At 33.4% G+C, this 19,111-nt stretch overlaps 2 protein-coding genes across 6 annotated transcripts; one reads left to right on the top strand and one right to left on the bottom strand.

Moving 5' to 3' along the window:
* Positions 1-2,109: 2,109 nt before the first annotated feature.
* On the bottom strand, positions 2,110-11,547 carry LOC131943357 (testis-expressed protein 10 homolog). 3 transcript variants are annotated; one of them, XM_059303438.1, is made up of 18 exons: positions 11,503-11,547; positions 9,018-9,219; positions 8,708-8,911; positions 8,191-8,544; positions 7,365-7,534; positions 6,815-6,939; positions 6,285-6,412; positions 6,000-6,152; positions 5,652-5,853; positions 5,267-5,411; positions 4,576-4,787; positions 4,137-4,344; positions 3,836-3,916; positions 3,727-3,749; positions 3,426-3,550; positions 3,208-3,315; positions 2,807-3,092; positions 2,110-2,351 (listed from the first exon to the last, which is right to left on the bottom strand). In XM_059303438.1, the coding sequence occupies exons 2-18, from the start codon at positions 9,201-9,203 to the stop codon at positions 2,221-2,223; spliced, it is 2,841 nt and encodes a 946-aa protein (XP_059159421.1). In that variant the 5' UTR covers positions 9,204-9,219; positions 11,503-11,547; the 3' UTR covers positions 2,110-2,220. The 3 variants fall into 3 exon arrangements, with proteins under 3 accessions (XP_059159421.1, XP_059159419.1, XP_059159420.1); XM_059303436.1 differs by lacking the exon at positions 3,727-3,749 and having other exon boundaries at positions 3,813-3,916; XM_059303437.1 differs by lacking the exon at positions 3,727-3,749 and having other exon boundaries at positions 3,813-3,916; positions 11,499-11,525.
* A 256-nt stretch (positions 11,548-11,803) lies between these two features.
* LOC131943355 (sugar transporter SWEET1) lies at positions 11,804-18,649 on the top strand. Of its 3 annotated transcripts, none has more exons than XM_059303433.1 (8): positions 11,804-11,860; positions 14,214-14,420; positions 14,817-14,894; positions 15,149-15,272; positions 15,421-15,582; positions 15,678-15,797; positions 16,030-16,150; positions 16,238-18,649. In XM_059303433.1, exons 2-7 carry the CDS (start codon positions 14,353-14,355, stop codon positions 16,129-16,131), a joined length of 654 nt encoding a protein of 217 aa, XP_059159416.1. In that variant the 5' UTR covers positions 11,804-11,860; positions 14,214-14,352; the 3' UTR covers positions 16,132-16,150; positions 16,238-18,649. The 3 variants fall into 3 exon arrangements, with proteins under 3 accessions (XP_059159416.1, XP_059159417.1, XP_059159415.1); XM_059303434.1 differs by having other exon boundaries at positions 11,849-11,875; XM_059303432.1 differs by lacking the exon at positions 11,804-11,860 and adding an exon at positions 11,902-11,951.
* Positions 18,650-19,111: the final 462 nt, after the last annotated feature.

Below are 19,111 nucleotides of genomic sequence, written 5' to 3'. Positions count from 1 at the left end.
CCAGACTAAGAACAACCAACTAGTGAGACCAGACTATGTACAACCAACTAGTGAGACCAGACTAAGTACAACCAACTAGTGAGACCAGACTAAGCACAGCCAACTAGTGAGACCAGACTAAGCACAACCAACTAGTGAGACTAGACTAAGTACAACCATGTAGTGAGACCAGACTAAGCACAACCAACTAGTGAGACCAGACTAAGCACAACCAACTAGTGAGACCAGACTAAGCACAACCAACTAGTGAGGCCAGACTAAGCACAACCAACTAGTGAGACCAGACTAAGAACAACAAACTAGTGAGACTAGACTAAGTACAACCATGTAGTGAGACCAGACTAAGCACAACCAACTAGTGAGACCAGACTAAGCACAACCAACTAGTGAGACCAGACTAAGCACAACCAACTAGTGAGATCAGACTAAGCACAACCAACTAGTGAGACCAGACTAAGCACAACCAACTAGTGAGACCAGACTAAGCACAACCAACTAGTGAGACCAGACTAAGCACAACCAGTGAGACCAGACTAAGTACAACCAACTAGTGAGACCAGACTAAGTACAACAAAACTAGTGAGACCAGACTAAGCACAACCAACTAGTGAGACCAGACTAAGCACAACCAACTAATGAGACCAGACTAAGCACAACCAACTAGTGAGACCAGACTAAGCACAACCAACTAGTGAGACCAGACTAAGCACAACCAACTAGTGAGACCAGAATTAGCACAGTGAATTAGCACAACAACCAACTAGTGAGACCAGACTAAGTACAACAAAACTAGTGAGACCAGACTATGCACAACCAACTAGTGAGACCAGACTAAGAACAACCAACTAGTGAGACCAGACTAAGAACAACCAACTAGTGAGACCAGACTAAGCACAACCAACTAGTGAGACCAGACTAAGCACAACCAACTAGTGAGACCAGACTAAGCACAACCAACTAGTGAGACCAGACTATGCACAACCAACTAGTGAGACCAGACTAAGAACAACAAACTAGTGAGACTAGACTAAGTACAACCATGTAGTGAGACCAGACTAAGCACAACCAACTAGTGAGACCAGACTAAGCACAACCAACTAGTGAGACCAGACTAAGCACAACCAACTAGTGAGACCAGACTAAGCACAACCAACTAGTGAGACCAGACTAAGCACAACCAACTAGTGAGACCAGAATTAGCACAGCGAATTAGCACAACAACCAACTAGTGAGACCAGACTAAGTACAACAAAACTAGTGAAACCTGAATATGTACAACCAACTAGTGAGACCAGACTAAGCACAACCAACTAGTGAGACCAGACTAAGCACAACCAACTAGTGAGACCAGATTAAGTACAACCAACTAATGAGACCAGACTAAGTACAACAAAACTAGTGAGACCAGACTAAGCACAACCAACTAGTGAGACCAGACTATGTGCAACCAACTAGTGAGACCAGACTATGCACAACCAACTAGTGAGACCAGACTAAGCACAACCAACTAGTGAGACCAGACTAAGCACAACCAACTAGTGAGACCAGACTAAGCACAACCAACTAGTGAGACCAGAATTAGCACAACAACCAACTAGTGAGACCAGACTAAGCACAACCAACTAGTGAGACCAGACTAAGCACAACCAACTAGTGAGACCAGAATATGTACAACCAACTAGTGAGACCAGACTAAGCACAACAAACTAGTGAGACCGGACTAAGTACAACCAACTAGTGAGACCAGACTAAGTACAACAAAACTAGTGAGACCAGACTAAGCACAACCAACTAGTGAGACCAGACTAAGCACAACCAACTAGTGAGACCAGACTAAGCACAACCAACTAGTGAGACTAGACTAAGTACAACCATGTAGTGAGACCAGACTATGCACAACCAACTAGTGAGACCAGACTAAGCACAACCAACTAGTGAGACCAGACTAAGCACAACAAAAACTAGGGCTTATGGAGACTACTAATCCTAAACCAGATTTTAATCTCCAACATAAAGTGTAAACTAACAACATAATGTAACACATCTGTGTATTTCTTTAAAAACAACACAGTATGTGTAACAGTTGAAATGATAAACAAGGACAAGAAGTAATAGAGCCAATATGTTTATTATGTTTCAACTGTACAACCATTGATTTACATTCATGTAACAAGACTTGAACAGACTTCATTCATAACTAGAAGTCTCTGATTTGTGCAGCTAGCTTGTATCCATCTCATTTTCACCATCATTTTTACTTTTAACCCTTTCATGAATGGCTTCATCAGAAAGCAAAAAATCATAGGCTGTTTGTGCAGCTTTCTTCTCCCAATCTTTTGCACTATGAGAACCTGAAATATGAAACAAATGTTTACTAAAATAGTAGTAACAAATTTTGCAAAAAATACTACATTTTTTTTTACACAATAAAGGATGTAACTATACAGTACAGCTGGTAACACATCATGTGAGCAGTGTGTTAAAGTGTTAACAAAAGAATACAAGATTAGCCCTGGAATTTGTCCCAGTCTACACAAAGATTAATGTTTGCAGTCAAGAGGTGCTTTTTGTCAGTTATGAGTTAACAAAAAACTGGTGTGTAACAATTTAAAAAATGCTTGTTGAAAAAATCCAACATAGAAAGGCATAATACAACATGCTCTTGTAGCAATCTTAGAAAATTGAAAATAACACAATAAAATAACTTAAATAACACATGTTAAATAACAAAACAAAACAAATAGATGACCAAAGGTTAAAGTAAAAGTAAAAACAACGACCATAAAAAACTCCAGGTCTAACTAACCTTGTGACCTCTCAGTCAGATGTGTCAGCACCAAATTCAACAGAGGTGAATCATTATTCAAACACTTGGTAACAACAGATTTCAAGCCCCAAACCACTTCTTCCCTGGGGCTTTGCTCACTAGATTTGTCCAGAGAAAAGAGACTGGACAAGACAGAGGCCACAACAACAGAGGCTTGAGTGTAGAACTCCAGGCTAGGTTTCAGCACGCAGTGAGCCAGTGATGCTTGGTGGAGAAAGACAATCAGGCTGCAGGCTGACAGGATGTGGATTCTTTCTCTGCTTTTCTTTAACAATAATATTTTTAATATTTAAAAGGCATTTTAAAAAACCATTCCATTTTCTTAAGAAATGTTGGATTTTTATAAAATAAAAAGATGAAAACAAAAACAGACAACTTACAAGCATTTTTTTCCAAAGTTGTTCCAAGGTTCCTATAAAGGAAAAGGTGTCAAACCCATGGGAAGTATCAGCAGGAATGTAAAATGTGGAAAGTTCTTTAGCAACAATCTGTAGAGACATACATTGGCCAAACTATAATACAAGCATGAGTTATAGCAACCTTAAAACTAACATAAATGAACAAAAAAAAATAAAATGTTATAAAACAAAGATTTTACATTAGCTATGTCCGCATGTCTCTCCCACTGATCCCCTTGTACTGTGTAGTCCACACTGTACCATACTTTACTGCTGGGCTTTTTGCTTTCTGGGCATATTGTGTTTAGCTCTTCAGCAATGAATCCTTATTAAAAACAGTATTAGATTTTAAATCATTCCAGAATCCTGAGACAGGTGTTTATAATTATTTGTTTATACAGCAAATATAAACATTAGCAATACAAAGAGAACATAAACCTCCAACAGTACGACAGACAGAACTACATTAGTGACAGAGTGAGTGGTCTAGAGGTAACTCACCTATTTGCAAAGAAAACATAAACCTCAAACAGTACGACAGACAGAACTACATTAGTAACAGAGTGAGTGGTCTAGAGGTAACTCACCTATTTGCAGAGAGAACAAAAACCTCAAATAGTCTGACAGAACAACTCGCTGCTCTGGTGTAATTTTGTTGAACAGAACTTGGTCACTTAGCGGAAGGTTCTTTCTGTAAATACATCCGTTTAAGATATATGAAAATAGATAAATCAATATCAATGAAAACAGACTCCTACATAAAATAAATAACAATTTGCTAGGAATAGTCTTTTAATAAGTTTTAAATAATTTTTAAATACTGAACTGATTTTATATTGTTTCTGTAACTCTTAGACAGAACATAAACCTTAAACTTAAAGTAATCTTAAAGTTAGGTGTGATAACTTTACTTCATGTTTTGTATGATGTTATAAATAGAATGGCTGACAAGACTCCAGGACTTGCGATGAGGTAACACAGGTTTCTCTTGAGGCCGTCTGATTAAACACAACATCTGCACCAGGAGTTCCCTTGTTAGGGGTGCACTAAAGGACAGCAGAAAACACATTTGTTGTTGAATCTCTTCATCATTGGTACACATTATACCACTCTGGGGATCTAGAGAAGTGAAACAATTAAAACATTTATTCAAAATGAAACTGTTTAAATATTTTATTAGTAACTAAGATGGTCCTTGAAATAAACATAATACACTCTGTGTGTCATATCAGTGTACTCTACTACACATAGCACAGTGAAAGGATAACCATTGAAGAAAATAGCACCTGCATAATAAAGTCACGGACATGACAGATAAAGCAGATTTAAAAAAAAAGAATGCAAATTTACCTAAAATTTCTGAAAGTTTCTCATGAAATGTATCACCATATAACCTTCGGATTTTCAGTCCATTTCCATGTCTCAGTAGTGTCAATATCTCCATCAGCCAAACCTTGTTGTCTTCTAATTGCTTTACATGTAGTAGAAGTTCAGGTAAACTTTGGTAAAACTCTTTCACAAGGTTGCACAGATCTGCATTGTGTTCATATCTACACCTTGGTCTAAAATAACATGTAAGTCAAATATGAGTTATATATTACACTACACCCAAGAATGTTTTTTTTTATTTTGACTAGAAAGTTATAATACTAAAAAAGTCTCTTCAAAACAAGAAAATCAAAATTTTACTAAAACAAAAAAAAATTTTCATTCTAACAAAATTTTCTATTTATTCATTCCATTAACTCTACTAGTACTACAGATAAAGGCAGTTTTAAAATATTTTCTCCATAATCTTGGTTTACAAATCTCTCTATGTGTATATGGTAATCTATCTGCTAAAATGGAGTAATTTTTTTCTATCTGGTTTTTTCTTTTAGTCCATTTTTTTAAAATATTATTTCTGATGGCATTATGTAAGTTGACTAAGATTTTGAACAGAATTCAAACAATTATCTACCATAAAAACAAATTTTTAAATTATTAACTTTTTAAATAAACTTAAGGGAATATATTAATCTTGTTTAAGGAAGAAACTTACTGAGGTCCTTGAGTTTCTGTCTCCCAACCATCCCAATGCTGTCCAATATGAGAAAACAATTTAAAGAACAAATACTTCTGGGGTACTTTTGTTGTCAGTGACTTGTAGTGTTTCATTGCTGATTTTAAAGCTTGAACAAAGTGAGCTAAAAAGAAATGTATTGCTTTGTCAATTATTTAAAAAGAGCCTTGGGTGTAAAACCTTAACATTGGTCACTTGTTACATTAGCTAATTACTACATGAAATTAATTACTAAAACTTAATTAGAAGGTTATCCAACCAAAGTACATTTTTATATATTTTCTTTACACCAACATAAAATGAACTTGACATAAAATTTTAAAAAGAAAATTTGTTTTTTAAATTTAAAAACTCAGCAACGTACCAACAACATGAGAATTAGAAAAAACATTTTTTAATATCCGGATTAAGATCTTGCTCTGTTCCACACCTGGCGACCTTCTAAAGAAGTTTACAATATAATCTTTAACTTTTTTCATCCATTCAATTTTAGGCTTTAACTTTCGGTCTGCACAAAAGCTGGCCATGATGTCGCAAACAGCCAAATTTAAAGCCAAAAGCGAAGACTGTTGATAAATATAAATTATTAATCATTTTGTCAAAATTCACTACCTTATCAAGTAAATACTAGCTTGTTTGATCGCTAAAACAAGAAATAAATTAGAGTACCAAAACAGAAATAAGTCTTAGGTTGAAGAAAAAAACAACTAACTTGACTTGGGTCACTCTGCACAGTTTGATTGCTTTTGCTTCTTTTTCTCTTTTTACCAACAACAGGAAGAACTTGTACAGAGTAAGGAAATTTGTTCATGAAAAGCTTTTCAAAATCTGTCAGGTAATTTTTTACTAGCAGCTCTGGATCAACCTGATTCATTTTAAAACATACTTAATTAACTATACATTTACTGGCAAAAATGATTACAACCTAAAGTTTAAAAAAAGAATTATTATACATTTTATACACTACCAATATTTTGTAAAGAAAATATAAACTTACAGTTGGGAAAAATTCTGAGGGAGAGTTCACATTTCTCCTTTGACTAGATAAGCATAAAACAAACATGTGTTGTATGACGCACATAACCAGAGACATAACTTCTAAGGAATCAGCTGATACCAAGTTATCTGAGGGGAAAAAATAAAACTTGTAGAAAAATTATTTTTAAAAAATGTTGCACATTCAGTCTACCTTGGGCTGGTGAAATACTATTGAATCATTAATGAACATCTATTTATGTATAACCTATGCCAGCAGTTTCCAACTGGGGATATGCAGATTAGAAAGAGTGTGAAAAGTTCAACACATAATTGAAGTCCAAAAAGATTAAAATAATATTCAAATAAGTAAAACAAGCACCTGATATTGCTTATTAACATGAAAAATGTCCAAAATTTAGGAAAACTAACTCTACTCAAAATTATAAAAATACAAGTACTTTTCAAAAGTATTATTATGTAATACAGAAGTAATTATATAGTAATATTATGCTGTTAGCAACACACATAGCTACAAAGGAAAAAACAAACCAGAAGATGTATGTTCATCAATGCTAGCTCGAGCTTCCTTCCAGCATTGTAGTAAGACAGGAATTGACAAGTTTAAAAATGCCTTCAGGCTTGATGGCTTTGTGATGTAGTCATCCAACTCAAGGCTAGTAGAAATAAAACAAAATTATAAAACAATTGTAGGGAAAAACCTAAAGATGATACAGCCACAATCGATATGCTACCATACTCCAGACAAATTTGTGATTAACTATATAAAACTTTCATTATGTTTTCAGCTCAGCAAAGAACAGAAATATTTAGAGATATTTTTTGAGGTATAATTTTAAATCTCATCTTGATTTTTTTATCATTTTTATCACTTTTTTATATTCATACTGAGCCAAGCAGATTCTAATTTTGCATGTCTAGTTTGTTAACATATCAAAAACAATTATGGAAATACAGGCATAGTACTGACCACACAGTCACTTGATATGCCATGCTCACATAACATTTGAACTCTTCTTTATATGCCCTATAGACTGGTACATTATGGAAATAAAAAAAAACAGTATTGAACATGTCATACCTGCCACCAAAAAAGAGCAGACTAAATTTGTTGGCAGCTTGGGCTGTTGTTAATGAAGTATCATTTTTTGAGTTAGGATTATCACTAAACAAACTCCAGGTTCCTTGCTTGAAAGTTTTATCTGCAGATCCCGACTCCAGTGTTTGCTTAGTGTTATCATTGAGAGCTTCCTGCAAACAATGTGATACAACATTGATACTATTAAGGTTGTTTCATTGAAAAATCATGGTAACCTGCGACAAAATAATAATGTTGGAAAGGTATTCAACAAGCAACTCAGTTATAGTCATTCAAAAGTAAGTCCAAAAGTGTACAGTAACAACAATTAACCCTTAAAGCGCGCGCCACGTGGACTTACGCGTTGTAAGTTATGTAACAGCCAAGCCACGATCGTGGCTTGGCGCGCTTTCAGGGTTAAGCAAAAGTCAGAATTTGAGAGCTTGGCTTTTATACCATGACTGTTTTTATATATCAATATCTGGTTTGGCACCCATGTCTATTCCACTGCAATGTTTTTAGTCACTGTGTAACTGATGTAACCAGAGTGGTGATTTGATAACATGAGTATCCACTGAGTTGGGGTTTTCTAAATGAAAGCAGTAGTGCTGTTAAAATGAATAGCTAGTGTAGACTGTTTAAATATTCTTGGTTGAATGACAGAATCATGTAAGTATTTTGATGTTAAATTGTGTGGACGTTATTCTACCACACACATCCACTAAAGCAGACATTTTTGGACAACCTTTCTGTGTGTGTGTAATAAATGAATGACTCCTAATATAGAAACATACTTTTTGACAGACACAGCAAATTAGGTTTCACAAACCTGAAAGATTCGTTTCATCCTTAGTAGCACACGTGTTCTAAACTTCATGGCTGGAAGTTTGCTGTCTGGGTTAAGGCTTAGCTTTTGTGTGGTTGAATCACCTTTGCTTCCCAGGTAAGATGGTGCAGAGATCAGACCAACAAGATTTTTCAACAAATCACCTGTCTGCTGTATCATCAAGGTAGGAAAGGTTTCTAACAGGCAGTCAAAAAGAAGCAAGGCATCCAACTTAATGTCTTCGTGTACATGGTTCATAGCACAACACATGTAAGCATGAATGTGTGTGAACAAGTTGCCCCCTAAGACACTACATCCAGTATCATTTCTATTTGCTGACAGCTTTTGTAGCATCATCTGATAAAAATAAACAAATTTAAAGAATTTTATTAGTCTATTTTAGCTGGTCAAATTATTGAGGGAATAGAATGTAGTAACTAAATATTTAATATTGAAAATACAATAGACAAAGATTATTTTTCAGTATAATATAGTTGCATCAATATGTAAAATAGTTTACCTTAAATAAATTAATAACAGAGTGCCTGACAACTGCTTCATTATCAATAAGCATGTTAGCCAGTTTCTTGAGAATGACACCATACCCATGGACATTAGTGCAAACCATCAGTTCATTATAATGAGTTGTCCACATCTCTTTTAATCCACACACAGCATTTACACGTGCAGTGCTGCTGTGGTGGTCACACTGACGTAATAAATCCTTTTAGAAATAAAATGAATTAATTGGAAAAATAAAGAGATTTTAGATGCTGCTGCTAATGCATTGAAAAATGATAAAACTCTATTTTAATATTAAAATGTTATACCTGTAAACTGAGTTTGTTCCTTGTCACAGGTTTCTGGCCGTCATCAACCTTGATTCTTTGGGTCAATTTTATCTGCCTTGTTTTGAAGCTCAAATTTGTAACATTGTCACCTTTGGGTAATTTTTTCCCAACTTTAAGCTTTACTTTTTGAAAGTCTTTCTGTCTATTTTTCTTTGATTTTGCCATTTTTAGAAGTGAATAACTGAAAATGAAAGTGAGGCCAAACTTTTCAAAATTATACTATAACTAGGTACCTCATGTAGATTATTTAAAAAGTTCCAAAGACTTTTTAATGATGCTATATTAAAAACTCATGATTTTAAGAAAATGGGTACAAACTAAATTTGTTTATAACCCTTAATAAACAGTACCAAATTTTACATGAAAACAATATTGCCTTTAAGAGAGAATTGTTTTTATTTTGATGCAATGCATCTATAAAATTTGTTATGGTCTTGACCAGATTGGTATAATATTATTAAGAAGTCAATATGTCATGTGCCCGCAGGGCATGCTGTATGAGTGTACGTTAAGTCATCCTCCATATTAATGAGGTAGAACATCCCTTTGCAACCACCCAGATTCAGGGGAGTCGCTAGGCACTCAGGTGAGCTACCAGGTGCAGCCTCTGGTTCGGTTAAGTCATCGAATGTAGTGGTCGCTGTGTCTCTAGTATTAGGTGCTCTTTAAAACAAATATAGTGCTCATAGGGGAGCATGTGGAGTCAGGTCACCTGACTGCCAGAGGTGGTAGTACCCCTGACCCCATGCGCAGGATGTTCAATGGAGTACAACATTTACTTGATTTACTCATCAATTTTAGTAGCCCATTGTATCTCACATGTATAGCGATCATTAAAAAAATGCAGGTGCCACAGTGCTCACTGGGAGCCAGGGGCAATAAGGGCTACATGAACAATGGGGTACTGGAGGACACCAAATATTTATTTAGTCAATATCCCTCCAAATTCATAATGTATGATGCTCATTTAAATGAATGTAGGTGATATTGTGTTCATGGGGAGCCCCAGGCACACCAGTCACACGACCACCGAAGGATGTCCCTGGTCCTGTTGAATTAAGTACTCCTGTGCAGGATACCCAATAGATGGACAGCAGGTGCTAAGATCACTGCTGGCAACACATCTTATAGGCCTAATAATATCAATTTTTGTTAATAAATAGGTATTTTTAAATAGGCCCTAATTACTATAGTAATTAGTAGGGCTACAAGTAATTAGCCTACTTAATTACAAATTTTAATAAAAATAGGAGTATGCAGTGCTTTTTTTGTGACAGTAAGCACCGGTACGGTGTACCTGCACCTTTTTTCAATGTGGGAGAAAAATTATTACTTTTCTTGTATTTTAATGTGTAGGCCTATTATTAATTTATTATATTATTAATTTGTTAAAAGTGAATTTAGTATCTTTGAAGTTGTGATTTAGCTTGCATCAAGATGGGAACTAGTCGTTAAAAGTTAGGTGATCCATCACTGAGGACTGGCACCTATTGTTTTAGAAAAAAAGCACTAGTTGTAGGAATAATCTCTGCCCTAATCTTTTTTTTTCAGTGCACTTAAAATAAGAAAATAAAACTAACTTGTTTTTTTTTTAATAGAAGTAGCCTAGATCTAAAATCTAATATCTATATATATAATTCTCCTCTGCGAGCCATTAGAAAACAAGCTGCAAGTGCCTCCTTACAGTCCCCTCTCTTTCTCTCTATCAGTATCACTATCACTACCAACCTACCCACCCCCACATGGTCTGCTGAGCTGTGGTCACGTTAATGTTTACAAACCGTACAGCCAGGTTTAGTGACGGCTATTAGGGGCAGATAATTTAGTTTGAACCGACTTTAAACTTAAAGGAGGTAACTAAGAGGAGGCTGCTTTCACGGGGGGGGGGGGTGTAGGGTCGGGGTTAGGGGAAAGAAGGGGGTTAGTGTTTTAAAGTAGCAAATATTTTCAGTGGCAGCATTGGTACTGTCGAATTCACAAATTATGAATTACTGAAAAGTAGAAAATAAATCAACTAAATAGCGGCGTATGATACGCCGCGGGTCGGCTCGTACTAAGTAATAGGCCTAGTATTATCATAGTATTATGTATAATTAAGTATAATAAGCAGAAGCATGGTATCTCAAACATTTCTTACACATTTTTAGCTATTACTAGATGTATTACTATTAAAATTAAACAGTAAAAGTTTAATTACTATATAGGCCTACTAATTTTTAATTATTATTTTAGCCTCCCCTCCCCCTGCTAAGGCTAAACTTATTTTAAACTAATAAACTTTCAAATTGTTAAGTTGAAAGTAGTTATTTTATAAATCAAGAACTTAAGATAGATTACTTAAGTCTTAAAATAAGAACTTAATAAGAAAAACCCGAAGAAGTGTTTGCTTAATGATTCAACGAATGTTTTATTACAAAGTTAAAGTTATAAATTATAAACAACCAAAAAAAATAGATTTACTTGCCATGCGACTACTTTCACTTTATAAACGCTGCCAGATCAATATTCGATTTATAAATGCATTGGAATTTTAAATATATTGTTTTGTTTTGTGTTAAAATAACTATTTATGCAAGCTCTAAATATTATTGTTTTTACAATAAAAGAAAGAAAAATGAAATTTTAGTTGTATGATTTCGATAGTTTATAACACATTTTTAAAAACTTATTAAATATTAATATCCAATGTAAGTTATTTTGGCCTAACGCAAGTTTTATTTGATTTTTTTATTTATTATTTCTCACTCTCTGCCAATTTTAGTACTGCTAGAAACTTTACCAACGTTGAATACTTTACATTAGGTTGACAAGTTTGTGAACAAGTAAACAGATTTTTAGTGTGGGGCGTTTTATTGCGTTTAATTTAATAAAAAGTTAAGCCTATCTAATCTAATTATATTTGATAAATAAATAGTATGGGTTTTTTATACTATTTCCCGCCTATGGACTCTTAAAAAATGTGGTCGCTTGCTTGTTTGTTTTAACTAAATGAGTTTTGCCTATTAAAAAAAAAAATTCTGATTTTTTTTTTAAATTACAAATTAGCCTTCCTTTACTAAACTCTAAGAAGTAATTCTAGGCCAGGCCCACATCAGAAATCAATCTGATCTAGATTTACCAGGGCCAACCCAAGTTCACACTTCCCCACTCCATCTACCTTCTGCAAACAAACTACAATTAACTACATGGGCTCAGATATTAGTACGATTACTAATAACTTATAAGTAATAATAGTTAGTAGTTAGGCCTACTAGAATCTAGACTCTAGAATTTATTTTCAATATTTTGCCTTGCCTTAAGTTATTAGTTAATATTTTTATTATTTAAGTTTAGGTAATAAGTATAATAATATTATAAGTTCTAGATAGGAGTCACCAGTTTGATTTGTACTTGACTTCACTAGATCTAATAGGTAGTCTTGTGCCCCAGCTAAGCAGTAATTTTTAAAAAGTGACTAAAAGTCTATAGTATAAGACTAACTAATAAAATAATAATTTATTAAATAATAATATTAATAATAGCCCCTATAGCAAACTTAACTAAACTAAAAAAAAAAAATGTCTTAGTAAGTTTAAGTATTGTGCCAATGGTCCATAATTTTGTGACTGTGTGATGAGGAGGAGGGGTGGGGGGTTCAGATGGTGCGACATCACACTTTTGCATTATAAAAAAGCAATGTTAGAAAACGAATTTTAGACGTTATTTCGCGTTTTAGAAAAACTGTTATAATAAATTGTAATAGGAATTAATTAAAATACTCTACTTTGACAGAGTTCAGACAAGATTTAGAAAAATATCGATGTTTAAAAAAAATTCAACTGCAATTTTGAGGGGGGTTGTAGACTGAGGTGTGACGTCATTTTAGGGGGGGGGGTCTGGCTTTTTGTGACAACGTGTGATGGAGGGGAGGGGAAGTAAAAATCGTCAAAAAAAGCATGACGTCATTTATGGATGACCCCTAAGCACCATGATACCTACATTTGCTACAAAGAACTACTACACTAAACCGAACCAGGGGCAGCATCCCTGCATTTGATTAAGCAATGGCGTCCAGGCATGCAGCTGACACCTGGATGGTCACCAAGAGTTAATCTACTTTACCCTTGTGGGGGGTGATCAAAGTACTCTCAAGGTCAGCATCCAAAATACTCCAGGGCATCTGAGAAGACAAAACCGGGCCCCATCAACTAAAATCCAAGAAATGTAGTGCTAATATTATTTACATTAAAATAACTTTAGTATTAATCAAACAAAAATTATACAAAGGAGTAGCTGATAGCACAAAGTGATACACTGTGCTGATATTTAAACAGCACCTCACACATAATGGGTTTTAATGCTGGTATTAGTTAATTACTTGACAACGCTCTGCGGATACATAATTTTGTAGTTGAAAATGCATATTGAATACAGTTCTTTTCTTCTTAGATTTGCAAGGAATGAACAGAAAATATTAAATTACAAATTCCTGCCTGAATCAAATAGTAATCAGTCATCATGACCCTTAACCCAAATATGGCATCATCTCCTGGGATGGGGCTGGAGGAGGAGTGTTAACTGGGATGAATGAAAACTACTAGTGTCACTAAGTCTCATTACTATTTTAATGCAAGACTATAAAGAAATGGATACTCATCAAGTTTTTGCCAGAAAAATGTGCAGCTTTTTTTTATTTTAATACACTGTTTTACAAGTTTTTCTCTGTAGTTTTGTTTATACTGAACAGTCACCTCAAATCAAAAGCTTAACTCAATTTCCTGAAGTTTACTACTTTAAAATGCCTGTAAGACATAACTTTTTAATGGCTATATTTTTGGCTATTATAGATGCCGTGTGGAATGGTAGGTTCGAAACCCTTTGGTGTCTGACTGCTTGTCTTTACTTGGACTATTTTCTGTACCTTTGTCTACCCTTGGCGTTGAAATATCACTTTCTGTTAATATGGCTATTATCAGTATTCTAATCCTGGTTCTAGTAGAAAAATCCTAATCAGATACTCCATTGTTCAGCCAGTTGGCCCCTACTTGTCTTTAACGAAACTTCGTACGGGTTAAGTCAAACTTGACTACTAACAGCACAACTTCCCCATTTTCTATGAGTCCATTTGGCTAGTAATTTAAAATTATGCTTTAAAACTTTCAAATTACTTTAATATGCTTTATTTATTTAATAAAGCCTGAAGGAATGTAAAGCCCAGAATCATAGATTACCTTAACTGGAAATCCACCTTCCTGTGATATTGCCAAAAGTCTTGATTTTGCCAAATTCAACATCAAAGAAAACAAGACTTAATACAATGTTTTAAGAAGTATACATGGATTGGACAGCAACATTATCTGTGATAGCAATAATTACATCTTTCAGTAGTCAGTTCATTGGCATGTATGTTTTTTTAAATTTATTGGTTTTATTTCAAATTGAAGCTTTTTAACAAATTTTATAGCCATTATGTCATCTTCTATATATGGTGTCATGCTTTTTAAATGTTTTTTTACACCAACAATTGCTAATTTTGGTTTTTGAAACAATTTCTTTCTAAAGATTGGTTGAACATGATTTCTTTGAGGTTAATCTATCTACATTTTTCTTTGATACTTGTCCTTTTAGATCACTCGTTTTGTGCAGCAAATATTATTAACAATACTTTAACCTTAGACTCTTTGTTTAGATTTATCTTTATAGTTAGCATTAATAAAGGCTTTTAATTAAATCATAAATGTTCTAGTATTTGCATTCAAATTTTATTTTAAATTAATTTTCCTGTTTATTTCAATTTAGAGAGATTTGTTTCCATATAGTCCGAAATGGGAGTACAGGTGAAATGTCACCAGTTCCATTTGTGGCTTATTTTATAAGGTACAGTATTGTGCTTTGCTGCATTTTATGGTTTTATGTTCTTAAAAAACTATTAAATCTTTTTTTTTGTCAGTTGGACTCCTGACTGAGTAAAATTATCAACTTTCTCTGCTTACTGGTAACTTAAAATTAGCTTGGTTTGACTAAATCAGACTAACTACGAATACAAACAAAAATTTTAATCTCACTTAATAGACTTGCGTGATGTGTTAAGTGCATAAAAAAATCACTTGTTTTTATATTTATTTATACAGTGCTTGTTTGTGGTTAAAGTATGGCCTGATGTCAAATATTACAAGTGTCACCCTTACCAGTGGGTTAGGGTCATTGCTACAGTTCTTGTATATTTGTGTCTACTACATATATTCAAAGAAAAAGGTGCTCATTATATATCTTTACTATTTTAAATTGAATTTTAATATTATTGCCTAATTATAATCCCATAAATTTAAAGAAAATATAGCAAGAACTTTTTCAACATATCAAAAATTACAAGCTGATTCATTTAATTTTTTTATTTCCTCAGCATCAGGTCCATTGTATTCTTCTGCTTGGCACGGTAATTTTGTTTACACCACTCATTTATATCCAGTACTTTGAGAGAGATGGAGATGTTGCTCTTAGAAACCTGGGATTGATCTGTTCAGGAATTAGCATTTTATGTTATGCTTCACCACTGGCTACTCTGGTAAAGATGTGTTCATTATACTTTTTTGTCATTACTTTGACATATATTAACAATTGTAACTTTGTTGAAAATGTTTTATTTCTTTCTTTATTTAGTCCAAGGTCATAGAACATAAATCTACAGAATCCATGTCCTTTTACTTGTGTTTTATAAATTTTTTATGTGGACTTCAGTGGACATTATATGGTGTAGCAATCAATGACAATGTTGTGATAGTAAGTTTTATTACCGAAATATTTTACTCTAAGCAGCACATATTTTTACTCATCTTAACTCACTCCGTTGGCATCATTTTTAACGCAATGTTCATTTCTCACAAATAATAGTAATTACAATATTATAATTATAGGTTTATTTACTTCTTTATATACTGCTTTTATTTTTGTATTATTTTTTCAGTATAGTGAAACAAAAATGTAAGCACAGATTTATAAATTTATTTTTCAGATTCCCAATGCTTTTGGAATAATCCTGGGCCTGATACAGTTTTATTTGTTCTGCATTTATGGATGTAAAAATTCAAAAACCGCATCAGTTTTGACAGCCTAACTATACCTCAACACAAAATGCAAGTAGAAAATATTTAGTTTTTATTTTAATATAATTTCAGTTCTATTTGTTTCATAAAATTAACATGTTTTTCTTTTCTTTGCAGCTTTCAAGTTGGAACTTAACTACATGCATTGTACTGCTGTTATTTTGTTATATCTGGAAGTTGGAATTTATTTCATTATTTATTAGATCTGTTCCCCCGTTGATATTATACCTTGTTTTAAAGGTATATAGTATACAAATTAATCATTTACCTTTCTAGTAGATATATATTTTGTTTCGACTTTTTTGTTTTGAACCCTTTTTGGTTTGAGTCTCTTTTCTTTTCAATTTCTTCTTTCTTTTTCTGTTTCTCACCATCTTTTAATGTACTTTTATCAATTTGTTTTTCTTTTTGTTCTTTTCCCTTGTGAGTCTGTTGGCCAATAGAGATGTGTGATCATGTGTCCATCAACCAGCAAACTTTTTTGTTAGCGTAAATCAGTAGTGGTTGCATGCATTGGCCAGAAGCACTTGCTCACGCCAGAACTATCAATTGGACATAACTAAGGACTTTTTTTTAGAGACATTGGTTTACTTTCAAAGAACCCATAAGGCTATCTGTTCCATGATGTTTTCATTTCACTTGTAGGTGTGGGTTTTTTAAAGATTTTTTTTTAGCACCTTCCTTTGCTTATAATGGGTTTTTCAAACTCATGGTGCGCCAATTCCAGAAGCTATTGTGTGAGTTATTTAGTTCTTTTCAGTTTATATTTCCTATAATGGGTCTTTTACCCTTTAATTAAGCTGGCTGAGAAGGGCAGTCTATGGAAACCCATATTCCTTTCCCTTTTTTTTTTCTTAAAATTAATTTTTATTTTAGTTTTCCATAGCATTCTGAATTCCTTTTTGTCATTTGTGATAATTTATTTTCAAAAGCTGAAAATGCATTTTAAAAATGGGTTATAGATTAAACCTACTCTTCTATTTAGAATGTGTAGAAACCATTAAGGAAGACCCATAATTTGATTAGTATCTGTATTCCTTGTGAAGGTAAGCAGACATGTTTTGAAGGGTGATTCAGAACACCCCATTACAACCAATTAAGATAACAATCTAGACTATAAACTTCATGCTCTAGGCATAAAAAATACTTAGTAATGTATGTAAGATTATTGGAAAAAACCTTGCATAATTATAATAAAAACCTAGATATGTGAAGTTAATTATTATTATACACTACATACCAGCATCATGTTTTTGTACAAAATAATCAAATATCCCTGTCATGATTGTTTGTATTGAAGGTGTTCCACTTCAGAAACTTTACTGAAGTTAATAACAAATAATAACTTTTAATAATCATGTATCAGTTATGTTTGATTAAGCCAATCTAGATAGATCTATATGTTTTTGGGTTTATGTTGCTGTTATACAGAGAGCATGCCTTGTTTTAGAGGCCTCTGTACTATATCCACCTTAGCTTGGCAAATTTTTTGTAATAAAAAAAAGTTCCATATTTATACACTGTCATGGTGAATTTAATGATTGGATAAATCAATTCTTGCTAAACATAGAATCCCATATGATTGCCAAAAGGGTTAGGTTACAATTTTTACCAACCCAACCTCTCATGCCAAGTTACTGTTATGTACACCACTTTAGTTACCTATAATGACTGTCTTGTGGTAGGTTATGTGCTTGCCAACTCAAAAAGTCACCTAGCTTGAGATCATATGGTGACTGAACATGCCCCTTAAACACTATTTATAAATTATATCCACTAAAGGCATGTGTGCAAGACTTACTTAAATCTTCATCCTTTTTTTATCTGCCTGACATTAGCATTTTTCTAGTCAGTTATGCTGTAAATGACTGAAAATTAAAATATACTTGCCAAAAAAAATTTTTAAATGTTTATTTAATGCTTTTTAATACTATTTATCTTTTTTATATTATACTCTGGACCAGTATCAATATGAACTTAAATTGCATGCACCTGGCTGTTCTGATGGTAAAATACAGCATGACCTTTGCACGTGTCAGACAGTAGGCTTGAGTGTACTGTTAGTTTTCAAATTTCCCCTTAAGTATAGTTCATGTCTTTTACTGGTAATAGTTATACTATTTGACAATGTATTTTGTGGTTTATTTTATATATATTTTTTTCTATTCATTTAATGGTTGATTGATTTTGGAGCAGCTACCAATCTGGCAATGCTCATTCTATACTAAGTTTATATTGGTATAATGTACTCAAGTTGATACGAATTGATAGTTTTTTTTAATGTACCTTACCCCTTTAGATTTTTATTTATTATCTAAAAATGTCACTTAAATTAAATATCAGTTGACAAACAGTACTGCAGCATGTTTGTAAAAATGAGTTCAGCAAAAATAAGTCCAAAAGCTTTTAATAGTGGTGCAAAGCTATTTGTTTATCGTACCAACTGCAGATTGTTTTTGTTGAGTTACAAATTTTGTAACAATTTATTGGATGAGAATTTTAATTTTACCTGTAAAATATATAAACAAAATAAACCTTTATGATAAAGAAATGTCATTTTAGTTTTTTCCCACGTTTTCTTTAACTTGCTTTCGCGTCTGGTTTTCCAATCAAATCTTGCGATCGAAATTTCGGGAACTTCCCAGTTACCTAGCGCGCTGAAATTTTCAGGGAAGCTTTGTTTCCGATGACAGTACAATATTCAATTATTATTATTACTAAATTGATCCATGGAAAAATTTTATTGATCATTTTAGACTTCTATTGATTTGTACCAAAAAAGGGACATAACCCAGTAATTGTAATTTGATGAAAACAAAGTTCGGTACTTTCCCTCTTCAGGCTTACTGAGTAGTGGTCACGCGGTGTTTGTGTACACACCTATGCAAATCTGACTGATCAGGAAGTAAAATGTTGATGGTCGAGTGGTTTGCACGCAAGGGCAAAATGGTGAAAGAAACGGCAACACAGAAGAAACGTCGATTGGAAAAG

Source organism: Physella acuta, unplaced genomic scaffold (genome assembly GCF_028476545.2).
Source record: "Physella acuta isolate Inbredline_101_S28 unplaced genomic scaffold, ASM2847654v3 ptg000453l, whole genome shotgun sequence".
NCBI classification, from domain to species: domain Eukaryota; kingdom Metazoa; phylum Mollusca; class Gastropoda; family Physidae; genus Physella; species Physella acuta.
This window is presented reverse-complemented; position numbering and strand designations above follow the sequence as displayed.